General features: G+C 23.1%; 3 protein-coding genes and 1 pseudogene across 3 annotated transcripts, besides 3 other annotated features; 3 read left to right on the top strand and 1 right to left on the bottom strand.

Annotated features, from left to right (window-relative positions):
- The first annotated feature begins 891 nt into the window (after window positions 1-891).
- Window positions 892-1,738: a repeat region.
- Window positions 1,612-5,601: a repeat region.
- A 1,451-nt stretch (window positions 5,602-7,052) lies between these two features.
- Window positions 7,053-7,792, top strand: EHI_172720 (annotated as a pseudogene).
- A 1,403-nt stretch (window positions 7,793-9,195) lies between these two features.
- EHI_172730 (uncharacterized protein) lies at window positions 9,196-10,044 on the top strand (the record flags this gene model as incomplete). Its single annotated transcript, XM_647481.2, has 1 exon — window positions 9,196-10,044. One exon carries the CDS (start codon window positions 9,196-9,198, stop codon window positions 10,042-10,044), a length of 849 nt encoding a protein of 282 aa, XP_652573.2.
- Window positions 10,045-10,844: 800 nt separating this feature from the next.
- On the top strand, window positions 10,845-11,399 carry EHI_172740 (protein kinase domain containing protein; the record flags this gene model as incomplete). The annotated part of the gene is made up of 1 exon (XM_001914047.1): window positions 10,845-11,399. The coding sequence occupies one exon, from the start codon at window positions 10,845-10,847 to the stop codon at window positions 11,397-11,399; it is 555 nt and encodes a 184-aa protein (XP_001914082.1).
- An 843-nt stretch (window positions 11,400-12,242) lies between these two features.
- Window positions 12,243-14,135, bottom strand: EHI_172750 (DNA mismatch repair protein Msh2, putative; the record flags this gene model as incomplete). Its single annotated transcript, XM_647479.2, has 1 exon — window positions 12,243-14,135. One exon carries the CDS (start codon window positions 14,133-14,135, stop codon window positions 12,243-12,245), a length of 1,893 nt encoding a protein of 630 aa, XP_652571.2.
- Window positions 14,136-14,250: 115 nt separating this feature from the next.
- Window positions 14,251-14,376: part of a repeat region that runs on past the window's edge.

Genomic DNA, 14,376 nt, shown 5'->3' on the forward strand with positions numbered 1-14,376 from the left:
TAAAAGAAGAAAAGAAGAAATAAAAAGTGTATTTTTAATGTAAAAATTAGAAATATGAAATAAAAGTGTCTAATTTAATGATGTAAAATAATTAACAATATTTTATTAATGAAAAATATTTTACTCTTTTTTATGTTTATTATTTATATGTATAATTTCAACATGATGATTATTATATATTCAATCATATGTGTTATGTTATTATTATAACATATAATAAGTGATAAAATATAAATGAAAATGATATGAATATATAACATAGATTGAATATAGAAAAACAAAAGAATAATAAGAATAAATGATAAATAAATATAGAAATGATAATCAATGATATAATAATAAAATCAAAGTATAAAAGATAAAATTAATATTAATATAAATCAAATCAGAATAAATATAAAATGAAAATAGATATAAATGATAATAATATAAAGATGAATAAGATGAATAAACAAATAAACAAATACATTTAAATATAAAAGAATAACAATAAGAAAATCTAAAGAATATAAACATAAAAAACATAAAATAAGAAGAATATAATAATATATAGATAATAAAAAGAATACAATGATATAAATAATATAAACAGAGAAATAAAAATATAAAAATACGATAGATAAATAACATATAAATAAAAGAATAAAAAGAATAAAAAGAATAAAAATAATTAAATATGATTCATCAAATCATCTATTTCATTAATATTTCATACAAAATGACTATAAATGATCATAAAATATAAACATAAATATTTACATATTCTGTATTTATCATACTTTTTATTTTTTTATTTTTTTAGGAGCAAAATATAATAAATGGAAAATTCTATGGATGCAAAATATTTTGCATCTTTTTTCTTTTTTGTAAATTATTTAGATGAGATTACAAAGATGCATTACAGGAGACACCACAAAAAATATAGAAAAACAAATAACCAAAAAAGAAGAAATTCATATCATCCAAGAAATATAAATGATAGAAGAATGAGTGAAAATAGGTATTATCTGTATGGACAGAGATACATGAATAATCACACTAACCATTACAATAATAATTATCACCATAATTATCACAACATAGTTGATACAAATCGTTTCACTCATCACTTCAATTATAATCATCGTCATAAACACTTTAATAATTATTTCAATAGAAATAAACAATACTATCATAATAGAAAAACAAATACCATAATAACACTCAAGGAAGGTATAAACAATATCAAAATAAGAAACAAAACTAAAATCAAAGAAAAGAAATGATAGAAATACAAAATCAAGAATATTGGAAAAAACTCTTTGAAGAAGAAATTAAAATACTTACACCACAAGAAGTAGAAGAAATTAAAAATACCAAGATTAAAGAATATACATCATCAACAATATGGAGAAGATGGTATTTTATTGCACGAGAAAAAACAAAAACAAACAGAATGGAAGAAGAAACTATTAGTATGACGATGGAAGAAGACAATAATCAGTACAACCCAAATGAGATTAATGATAATAGAATATACAATAACTATGTAATGAGTATTGAAAGTGAAGAAGACGATGATAAAGATTCTACGAGAGTAGAAGCTAGGCTTGCTGAGGAGAAGAAGAGGCTAGAAGAAGAGGAGAAGAGGCTTGCTGAGGAGAAGAAGAGGCCTACTAAAGGAGAGAAGAAGAGACTGGTAGAAAAGGAAGAAGAAAACAATAAAAAGAAAAAAGGATAAAAGAAATAGAGGAAAAAGTGGAGGAGGATATGAAAGAGAAAGAAGAAATGAAAAAGGAAATACAAATAAAAGACCAAACCATAAAAAAACTAACTAAGGATATTATGGCATTAAAGAAGAAGCACGAGAATGAGATAAGCACAAAAAACCACGAGTGCGATAAAAAATATTCAAATTCCATGCTGAATCTGAAAGAAAAAGGTCTGAAGTAAACAATTTAACACAACAATTGCTCTTTCTGAAAGATAAACTATCTAAATTAGAAAATAAAAATACACAAGAAGAAAAGAAGAAAGATGAGGTAACTTACAATATAACAGACTCATCTGAAACACAAATAGTAAATGACCTCTCCCCCAATGTGGTAGTAGCTGATGAAATATCATCAAGTGAAGATGATCTTCCAAAAAAAAAAGAAAGTTAACGCAGAAATCCATTGAAGAAATTGATATTCAGCATAAGAATATCACCACATTTGAATTAGACAATCAAAAAAACGGGGGAAGCAAAAAGATAGAAAAGAAGAAATTTTAACACTCTATAAATGTTTTGTTTTGAAATTATTTGAAAGGAAATTAAGAGGTCAACTTAAAGAAGAAATAATAGAAATACTAATACAGGAATTTGGAATTAAAATAAATGATATTAATGAATATAAAGAAATATTAAAGAAGACATTTAAAATAAAGAATGAAAATAAAAGAGAAATCAATAGAATATTGGAGGAAGAAATAATAAAACATCAATAGAAAGATAATGAATTAAAATAAAAAATAACTAGAATGAACAAGAAAGAAGGAATAGAAGAAGAGGAAGTAATGAAAATACTTAAAGAGGAAGAAATGAAAGAACAAGAATATGTACAATTTATTAATTATTATTACAATAAGAAGAAAGTACATCAAATAATTAATATTATTAATAAAAATGAAATATTAATCAATACATTAGTTGATTATTATCATTATATTAAATCTGTATCTTCCACTATTAACATAATTAATAAAAATAAACAAGAAAGAAGTTGAAAGAGAAGTATAGAAAGAATAAAACAATCAAAAATATGTAGAATAAGAGATTTACTCCATAATAAACAATATATGAAATTGAAAATAATATTACATATTAAGAAATATGATATATATCATATTAAAATAAAAACAAATGAATAAATAAACTATTATAAATACCTCAGAAAGATGAAAAGAATAGAAATAGAAGCAAGAAAGAATAATTGGAAAAGAATAAGATTGAAATATAAAATGATGAAATATGGAAAAGGCAACATTTAAATAAATCTAAAGAAGATGAATATTTAGATAACATCTCATCTATTAATTTCTGGAAATGAATCTATGAAACTAACACTAATATAGATTTCCTGAATATTAATTTATATGAAGTATTAATCGAAAATAGAATTAATGATAGAATGGCTATAATCACTCCCAATGAATTAGATTGTGCTATTAAATTTACTGCTAACTGGAAGGCACTGGGAGTTGATAAAATACAATGATTTTTGATTAAATATTTAGAACAGCCAAAGAAGTATTTATTAAAATTATTTAATGAATGGTTAAATAATCCTAATGAAATACCTCCTCATTTTATTCAATGAAGAACAATATTAATATATATGAAATGAAATAAATTAGACACACAGAATTACAGACAAATAACTTGTTTAAATTGTCTGTTAAAAGTGTACACATCAATATTAAAAATGAAAATAGAAAATCAATTGATGTTAAATCAAATTGAAAAACAACTTTCATTAAATCAAATTGGATGTAAGAAATATACATATGCATCAAAAGAAGGATTATTATATAACACTATAATCCAACAATTATTATTAAAGGGTAAATGGAAGTGGGTAGAAACATATTATGACGTCTCCAAAGCATATGATAGTATTAACCATCAATGGATTAAACAATGCTTAATATATTTTAATATCAAACTAGTAGTAATTAATAATATATTATATATTAAATAATACACAACTTAATTTGTATTACAATCAAGAAAGTGTAGGTATAATTAATTTAGAAAGAGGAATAATACAAATGATAGTTTATCTCCACTTTTATTTGTATTATCTATTGACATATTATCTAAACAATTAGATAAACAAATAAACAAATTAAATATTAAAATGAATGGAGAAGAAAAACAAGTCAAGTTAAACCACATATTGTATATGGATGATTTAAAGATAATGACTAATAGCCTCGATGAAATGGAAAAAGCACACAAATTAACTAAAGAAATATTTAATGCAATAGGATTAAAAATTAATGTAGAAAAGAGTTGGATAATGACTAATATTAATAATCAAATAAATGGAGAATTAGCTGAACTACCAAGAGTAACTAATGATAATCCTTATAAATACCTTGGTATTGAAATATGAGATAAAGTAAATATTAACAAATATTGTACAAGAATATTAAATGATGTATCTTCTATTCTATCATCATTAAACAATGAAATACAGCAGCCTCAATACAATAAGAAAGATTAATAGTGATATAATCTCCAAATTAAGATATGGATTTTGTATTGTCCCATGGAAACTAGGAGAATTGGAGAATATAGATAAACAAATAAGAAAATCATTGATACAACTCCAATTATACAGTAGAAATATTCCAAAAAGCAGATTATATGTTAAAATAAATGAATTGGGATTAGGATTAATGTCAGCAAGAGATGAATGTGGTAAAGAATTATTAAGAATATATTTAAAATATAAGTGGAGATCAAACACAGGAATAGGAGAAATGATAGAAGCAATAAAAGAAAATCCAAATGGAATAATTAAAAGAATGAAGAAAGCATTTGGTAAGAAGATTAATTTTAATGAATTAATGAATATAATCGAATTAAATGAAAGAAAGCACAATGTAAAGGAAGTATTTGAATTTGTAAATAATGAATTAAATGATAGATATTTAAATGAATGGAAAGAAAAGAAATGTGGTGAATATATAAGAAATGCAAATGGTACTTTCAATGATAAGAAATTAACAGTAGCCACTTGGAGGTCATTAAATATAAAAAGAAATGCATTCCTCCAAATAGTAAAGATGCAAGAATTTGTAACTATGACAGGAAATATTAAATCTAAAATACTCCAAAATGATGCTTTAAAATATTGTAAACATTGTCCTAACACAATAGCATCTATTAATCATATACTGTTATGATGTAATTGAATGAAAAAGAATCAAATATTAAAACATGATTATGTTTAAACAAATATTTAAACACTTATTAATTACACAATTTAATGAATTTGATGCAATTGATTTTAATAATCATCCAAAATGTATTAATAATGATAAAATGATTATAACTTACAATAAAGATTTATTGGTTAGTGACCATTCTTTCCATGCTAGAAGACATAATATATATTATCAAAATATGAAAGAAAAGAAATGATATATTATAGATGTTGCTATATGTCAAGATAATAATATAGAATTAAATTATATTCATAAAATAAATAAATACAAAGAATTACAAGAGAAATTAAGAAATAATAGAGAAATAATATATGTAGAAATAATACCTGTTATATTATCAATAAATGGATTAATACATAAAGAGTCAGCAAGAAGATTAAAAGTACTGAAATTACAATTACACTTCCCCAAAATTCTACGAACAATAATTATAAAAAATATGAAAGACTTAATGTTTTATACAGGAAATTCTGGCAGCACAATAGAAGAAGAACAATCTAATGCGAGCATGCTAGAAATGAACTCTATTACACCAATAGAGCATATTGAAGAAACTGAAATAATCACTTCTCAGTATGAAGAAAATCCAATTGAGGATATATCTAATGATTGACCTTTTTTTTTGTAAATTATTTAGATGCATTTTTTCTTTGCTAATTTTCGTGCCTGAAATAAATTGAAATGAATAATCAAATAATAAAATGAAAATGAAATGATAAGAAATTAACAAATAAAATAATGAACAATATCAATATAAAAAGAAATGAATATAAACAATATAATTAATGAAAGAAATAATATTTGTATGAATTAACAAATCAATAATTACATCAAATAATAAATGAAATGATGTATTATTTGTAATTATAAAATAAAATGAAGTTATAATATTAAATTATAATGTAAATAAGAAAATATAAATTAAATACAAATTAAACATGAATTAATAAATGATTATTCAAATGATGAGAATAACTAAAATAAAATATAAAATAAATATAATAAAACAAAAGAATGAATTGAAATTAAACAACACAAATGAAAGTGGTAAAAACAAAAGAAGAATAGAAAATAAAGAAATATTCAATGAATTTAAACAATAAATAATTAATAAAAGTGAATATTTAATGAAAGACAATATATTTATATAGAAGATAAAATAAAGAAGAATAAATGAAATGACAAATTGATAATTATAAAAGATAAAATGATACAATAATATTTATTAATACAGTAGAAATGGATAACATTCACCAAGATAAAATAAGACAAATTAATAGAATAAAATAGAATAAATTACAATATAATTCCAATAAACAAAAGAATGAATAGTAAAGACAATCAAAGAATAAGATATTATAATTGCATTTTTAAATAATGATAAAAGATAAAATGAATAATAACATGAAAGACATAATGAAATAATATAGATATAATATGGGTGAATATAAAATATAGAAATACTTCATGAATATGACTCTGAAGAGAGTGAAAATAATAATCTCAAATAAATAATAAGAAATACAAAAATCAATGTCTACTTAAATTTAATTTAGTAATTTTTATCTTTTATGTTTAAGTTATGAATTATTCAATTGGAATGTATATGTAATTGTTTATTATTCTTCTTTATCATGTTATATTAATTTAGTAATATTTATGGAATTATAATGATATTAAATTATGTTCTTATCTCATGTCTTTTGTGTTTATTATCTTTTTATTCTTTATGGTTTATCACTTTTATTATCCCTTTTATTTCTTTTCTATTTCTTATTTCTTATTGGTGTTTTGTTCCAATACATTTCTCTTTCTCCTCATCTTATTCTTCATTAGATTCTTTGAGAATGTGTGAATTTGTGTATCTCCGTTTTCTTCTTTTTGCCTTGTCATTTTTATTTTCTATTTACCAGTTCTTTCATTATAAGTTGTTTGAAAGTTGAATAATTACCATTATGAGAATAATGCAGAAGTGATGATGACGACATTTTTATTTTAGTTAAGTAAAGATGATTTTGGTAGTTCATTTGTCATTTAAACATCTCATCATCACCACAATCTCATCAATTCAATCAGTCAAATGTCTTGCAATCAACAAAAAGAGTGTTGTAAAAAAGAATGTCAAGAGAAAGAATGTTGTAAAGAATGTTGTTGTCCAAGAATAAAAGCATTTAAGAAATTTATAAACACATTTGAAAAAGCACAAATTGGAAAAGAAGCGCCAGAATTTAAAGCACCAGCATATTGTCCATGTGGTTCAATCAAAGAGATTGATATTAATGAATATAAAGGAAAATATGTTGTATTGTTGTTTTATCCATTGGATTGGACATTTGTTTGTCCAACAGAAATGATTGGATATAGTGAACTTGCAGGACAATTGAAAGAAATCAATTGTGAAGTTATTGGAGTGAGTGTAGATTCAGTTTATTGTCATCAAGCATGGTGTGAAGCAGATAAAAGTAAAGGAGGAGTAGGAAAGTTGACATTCCCATTAGTATCAGATATTAAGAGATGCATTTCTATCAAATATGGAATGTTAAATGTCGAAGCAGGAATTGCAAGAAGAGGATATGTCATCATTGATGATAAAGGAAAAGTAAGATACATTCAAATGAATGATGATGGAATTGGAAGATCAACGGAAGAAACAATCAGAATAGTTAAAGCAATTCAATTCAGTGATGAACATGGAGCAGTTTGTCCACTCAATTGGAAACCAGGCAAAGACACCATTGAACCAACACCAGATGGAATTAAGAAATATTTAACAGCACATTAAAACAAACAAGATAATTTAATACAAATTATTTTATGGTTTATAAGAAGAAAATGATAATAAATAAAAGAATAAATATAATGATTTTAATAAAAGAAAAGAAGAATAAGAAATACTACACAACAGATGAATTGAAATAAAATGATACATTTGTATAAAAAATAAAGAATAACAGAAATAAAGAATATTTTAAATAATATAAGAATTAATTAATGAAATGATATTATATAATTAATAAAATTATTAACAGTTAATTTGTATTTAATTTGAATTAATATTTAAATATTCTTCATATTTATTCTTTTATTCTTGCTTTTTCATTTGTATGTATATCATTTTATATTATATCCATTTATTTTTAATTGATATTTTTATTTCTTTTCTTTATTATTCTCTTTATTTAATATTAAAATATTTATGTTTATTCTTATTCTCTATTTCTTATTTTATTTCTATTCTTTTCATTCTTTATTTTCATATACTTCTTTATTATATAATTCTTTTGTTTATTTCATTTCTTCTTTTTTATCATCTTTTATTTTGAATTATTTGGATTATTTCATTATTCTTATTTCTTATTATCTTTTGTTTTTATGTTTTTATTTTATGTTATATTCATTTTTCATTAAATATTGTGTCATTACTTATTTCTTATAAATGAACTTTATTTGATCATTTATTTATCAACTGTTTATAAATTAATATACATTTTATCATTATATTTATAACTTTGTTTTATAGTCTGTGTCATTTTATATTTATATTATCATGGTTGACTTGAAACACAAAACCAAATAAATAATTATTAACAAATTATGTGTTTGAGTTTTAATACAAAAATGTTGATAATAATTAATATATTCATCAAATAATAAATTCTAATATTGATTAAATAATCATTTGTTCATGTTATTACTATTTATTCGTATTCTTGTTTTATTCATTTGAATCATTTTATGATAAAGTCGGAATAAGAAACAAGTTAAAATGAACAATCAATAAATGATGAATATATTCTTAAAATAATAATGATTTGAATTATGAATTGAAATTATTATTCATTTTATTCATTGTTGTTGTTATTGTTTATGTTTTATTTATTAAATTTAATGATTATTCAATTTTGTTGAATAAATTACAAAAATGAAATGAATTTCAATTTAATATTTCATTTCATTCTATTTATTATTGAAGTTCAAAATACAATAATACAAGAATATGATGATATGAAAAATGAAATGATTGAGTCATTATAAAATAAAAAGAAAATAAAAGATAATAATAGAACAAGAAGAGAGTATATTTAAAGAGAAGAACTGAAATACATTTCATTCAATGTTTATATTTCTATTAATTATTGTAATTAGTAATGCAACAGAGAGTATTAACAATACAAAAGTAATACACACACACAAATATATTCAAAACAACACAAAAGAATGTTTAATCTACATAATATACATTTAAAAGGTGAAACTGGTGTAGATGAGAAACTTACAACGGATAAAGGAGCAGAAGAACCAACATCGTCAACACAATCAACAAAAGAAGCATCATCTAAAGATGAACAGGAAGTACCAAAAGAAACACAAGAAACAAAAGGATCAGATGTTGATTCAACAACAGGAGAAAAACAACCAAAAGACATCCCCACAAAAGAATCACAAAAACCAGAAGAAACAACATCAGCAGAAACAACAAAACAACAAACAGAAAGCCAAGAGTCAAGCACACCAAAAGTACCACAAGGAGAAAATTCAGAAAAAACAAAACAACAACAAAAAGATCATAACCCATCATCACAAGGAGAAGAAAATCAAAAACAAGACAAAAAACAATCAGAAACACAAACACCATCAACTCAAGGAGGAAATCAACAAAAAGAAGAGTCAGAAAAAACACAAGAAAATGGTGATAATAAAAATAATGAAATACCAAAAACACAAGACGATGCAAAAGACAAACAAGACGAACAACAAAACGAAAACCAAAAACAACAAGAGTCAAAAGACAAGCAAGAAAAACAAGAAGACAAACAAGAAAAGAAAGATAATGATTCTCAACAAAAGAATAACAATAATCAACAAACAAACAACAACCCAGAAGATGAAAAAACTCATGAACCAAACAAAAATGAAAATAAAGAATCAGATACTAAACAATCAAACAACGATGAAAGTGAAACAGATAATAGCACAGATAATGACATAAATAATCAAAAGAATATTGATGGTACATCATGTGTATTTGTTATTCTTTCTATTCTTATCATATTTTTATTAATTTAATTGAATGAATTTGGTTATTTTTAAATTTATTAACAATATTCATTATAAATACTACATCTTCATCTCATTAACACTTTTATTTTATTTCTATTATAACTCATTGTTATTAGTGTTAAATAATATTCATACTAATAACACATTGATAGGTCATATCAAATGATTCATGATTTTCAATATAATCATTATATGTGATTAGTTTAAAATATAAAATAAAACACAAAAATAATTGAAAAAGAAATGAATAAAAGGATAAGAAAAAAACACCAATAATAAAGAGAATATACACTTCATTTCAAACCAAAACAACAATATTCAAAATAACACAATCAAATATCAGATTCATATCACTTGGAGATGGAATATTATCAAATAAGAAAGAAATTGAACTTCAAGAAGGAGAAGAAATTAAAGTGAATGAAGAAATAAGAGAATTAATTTGTATTGGAAATGATAAAAAAGAGAAGATGAAGATACAAATAAGTAGTAAAGAAGAAAATGAGAAATATTCAATTAGAACAAACCAAAATATCATTACAATTGAAGGAGGATATGCATGTGAATTTGAAGTATTCATTACAATCAAATGTACAACTAAAATTAACGATAAAATAATGATAATTAGTAAAACACTTAATAAAGCACAAGAAGAAACAATCAAAAGTATTTCTATTGAAGGAGAAACAGAAATATCAACACGACTTGATCCCGATGAAATAAAAGAAGAAAAGAAAATAGGAGAATGAACATTTGGAATTGTTTATGTTGGAGAATTTAGAGGAAATAAAGTAGCAATTAAGAAAATGAAACAAGTTGAAGAAAATGAAGATAAAAAGAAAGAATTTGAGAAAGAAGTAGCAATGTTAGATAAATTTCGAAATGAATATATTATTCAATTTTATGGAGCAGTATTTATTCCTAGTAAAATATGTATGGTAACAGAATTTGCAGAATATGGATCAATACAAGATATAATGAATAAAAGAAACATCACAGAAATACCAAAGAAAATAAGAATCAAATTTATGATAGATGGAGCAAAAGGAATATCATATCTTCATTCAAATGGAATATTACATCGAGATATTAAACCAGATAATTTTCTTGTTGTATCACTTGATGATAACATTGAAGTTAATTGTAAATTAACGGATTTTGGAAGTGCAAGAAACATCAATATGATGATGACAAATATGACATTCACAAAAGGAATAGGAACACCAAAATACATGGCACCAGAAGTATTAAATCATCAACATTACAAAATGCCATCAGATATATATTCATTTTCAATAACAATGTTACAAATCATCACATGGCAAGATCCATTTCCTAAAACATTATATCCACATCCATAGTCAATAGCAGATACAATCACAATAGGTAAACGAACAAATATAATACAAGAAGTAGAAGAAGATATTAAATAAGTTATTGAAAAGTCATGGGAACAAGAATTAAACAAAAGATTAATAACAATAAATGAAATTGTAAGAATAATAATAAAAGAAAATCATAATCAACTTAATGTTGTGCAACTTTAAATATATTCAAAAATAATAAATAAATATTAGAAGTGAATGAACAAAAGATTAGAACAAATAAAAGAAATAATAAAAAGATGAATATAATGATATTTATTCAAACATAAATGGAATGAATATCCTTATAATAAGGAAATAATCAATAAATAATGTTTTAGATTACAAATACTTTAATTATTGATTATCAATTTCAATGCACAACATTAAAATTAATAATAAATGTTCCAATGAAAGAATAAAAGATCAAAGTGTTTATCATCAATACAACTAACTCACAACCAAAACAATCGTTTGTATAAACTATGATGTTAAACACTCATTCTTTCAATACATATTCAAAGAATAACCAAAACTATTCAAATAGAAAAAGAAAATAAAAAAAGAATAATAAAAACAAGAAAGAAATATAACTACATCATCAGAATAAATGAACAAAAACAAAGATTGAACTAACCAAAGAAGAAATAAGAAATGATAATGAACATAGATAAAGAAAATCGATGATATAACAATATGTAAATCAAATAAAAAGATAGAACAAATATACTATGGAAGCAACAAAGAAATACACACACAAAAAAAAAGAAAAGATGTTGTAAAGAAATCAAAAAGAATATAATAAAACCAAAAAATAATACACTAAAGAAACAATAAATTTTATTTTAGTGAAATAAGTTCAAGTTGTTTTAAAAAAGGATTTGAAAGAAGGAGTTGATGATATTTATTTTGAAGAGAAATGAGTTGATCAGAAGGAGTAGATTTATAGTCATGAATAAACTGAGAAATAATTGACTTTCCATTAAGAATATCTTCAGAAGTAATTTGAGGAATTTCATCATCTAAAAGAGGGATTTTATTTGTGAATAATTCAATTTTCCTTTTAGAATCAGGTTGGTCTAAATCAAGTTCTTTTGCTTTTCTTTTTGCAGACTCAACAACTTCATGAGGAAAATCAGCCCATTCAGCAACATAAATTGCTAAACTTTGATCAGTACTTCCATTATTAATTTTATATTTTAATACAAGTTGTTTATCAATAATATCAGCTTCAACATGTTTATTTATAACACCAGTTACTCTTTTTTCTAATCCTGTAATTTCATGAAAATGAGTTGCAAAAACACAATAACATCCAATGTCAATAGCCAAATATTCTGAAATTGCCCAAGCAATTCCAAATCCATCATATGTTGATGTTCCTCTACCTAATTCATCTATTAAAACTAATGAATTTTTTGTTGATTTTTTAATAATTTCTGATGTATCTTTCATTTCCGACATAAACGTACTCATTCCTTCAACAATATTATCACCTGCTCCTATTCTACACATTATTTTATCACAAATAGAAATATGTGCTTCTGAACATGGAACAAACATTCCAATTTGTGCCATAATAACACATAATCCAATCATTCTTAAATATGTTGATTTTCCTCCCATATTTGGTCCTGTAATAATTTGAAATCTTGTTTCTTTTCTATCAATATCAATATCATTTTCAATAAATGAATTAATACTATTATTCTCAATTAATGGATGTCTTGCTTTTATAATTTTAATTATTCCTTTTTCACTTTCATATATTGTTGGTTTACTATATCCTTGATTATTATCAATAGAAACAGTTGCAAATGATTGAATACAATCAATATATCCAATCATATTTTCTAATTCTTGAAACTTTTCTTTATATCCTTCTACTACTTTATTTATTTCTTCAATAAACTTTTTATTAATTTCTTCTTCTTTTAATTTAAGTTTATCTCTTTTAACATTAAGTGTTTGCATTTCTTTAAATGTAAATTTACATTCTCCTTTAAGTGTTTGAATAATAGTATATTTTTTATTCTTTTTAACTTCTTTTTCATTACTTTTAGATACTCTTAATATTAAATTATTGTTATGTTCAACAATTTTAATTTTATCTGTCTTAATATTAAGGTCATTTGCTGCTTGTTCTAAACACTTTTCAAAAAGTTCTTCTACTTTTTTATGACTTTCTCTTATTTTTTGAAGCCCTTCATCAAAATCTTCTCTTATTTTAAATACGTGATTTTGTGTCTCTTCAATATCAATAAGCGTTACTACCATTTCTTCAAATTTTTCCATTTCTTCAGTTATTTTTTCTAATGGTTCTATTATTTCTTTTTCTATACTTTTATTATTCATTTCTTTTAATTCTTCTTTAATATTTTTACTAATTCTTACTGCTTCATATAATTTAACAATACTTTCTAAATCACTTTTATTTATCCCTTTTATTAATTTCTCTAAGTCTGGTATTATTGCTAATTCTTCATTTTTGATTTTTAGTCGAATCCCTGAATTGTCATAAAACCCTTCGACTAATTCTAATCGTTTATTTATCTTGTCTTTGTCTATCAACGGTTGTTTAATCCATTCTTTTATCATCTTTTCTCCTATCTTTGTATGTGTTCTATTTAAATGTTTAAATAATGTCATTTCTTTTTTATCTCCAAATAAATGAAGTCCTTCAATAGCATCTTCTTCGATTATCATTGCATTGTCCGTTGTAACTTCCTCCATTCTTTATTTTTTCTTTTCTTTTTTTTTTTGTTTTAGGTTTTTTTCATTGTAAAATTTATCTCAAATTTTATTGATTTGTTGCTGACAATGTTTTTGTTTGTTGTAAATGATAAAATAACAAGTAATTAACTAAGTATTAATAGAATTAGCTTCTATTGTTAATGGCTCAGGGGAGACTAATCCCGTCCCTTCGTCTTCTTCTTCTAGTAGCTCTACGGAGTATGTTTGATTGTGATCTCCG

Source organism: Entamoeba histolytica, genomic scaffold (genome assembly GCF_000208925.1).
Source record: "Entamoeba histolytica HM-1:IMSS scf_1104750518899 genomic scaffold, whole genome shotgun sequence".
NCBI classification, from domain to species: Eukaryota; Evosea; order Mastigamoebida; family Endamoebidae; genus Entamoeba; species Entamoeba histolytica.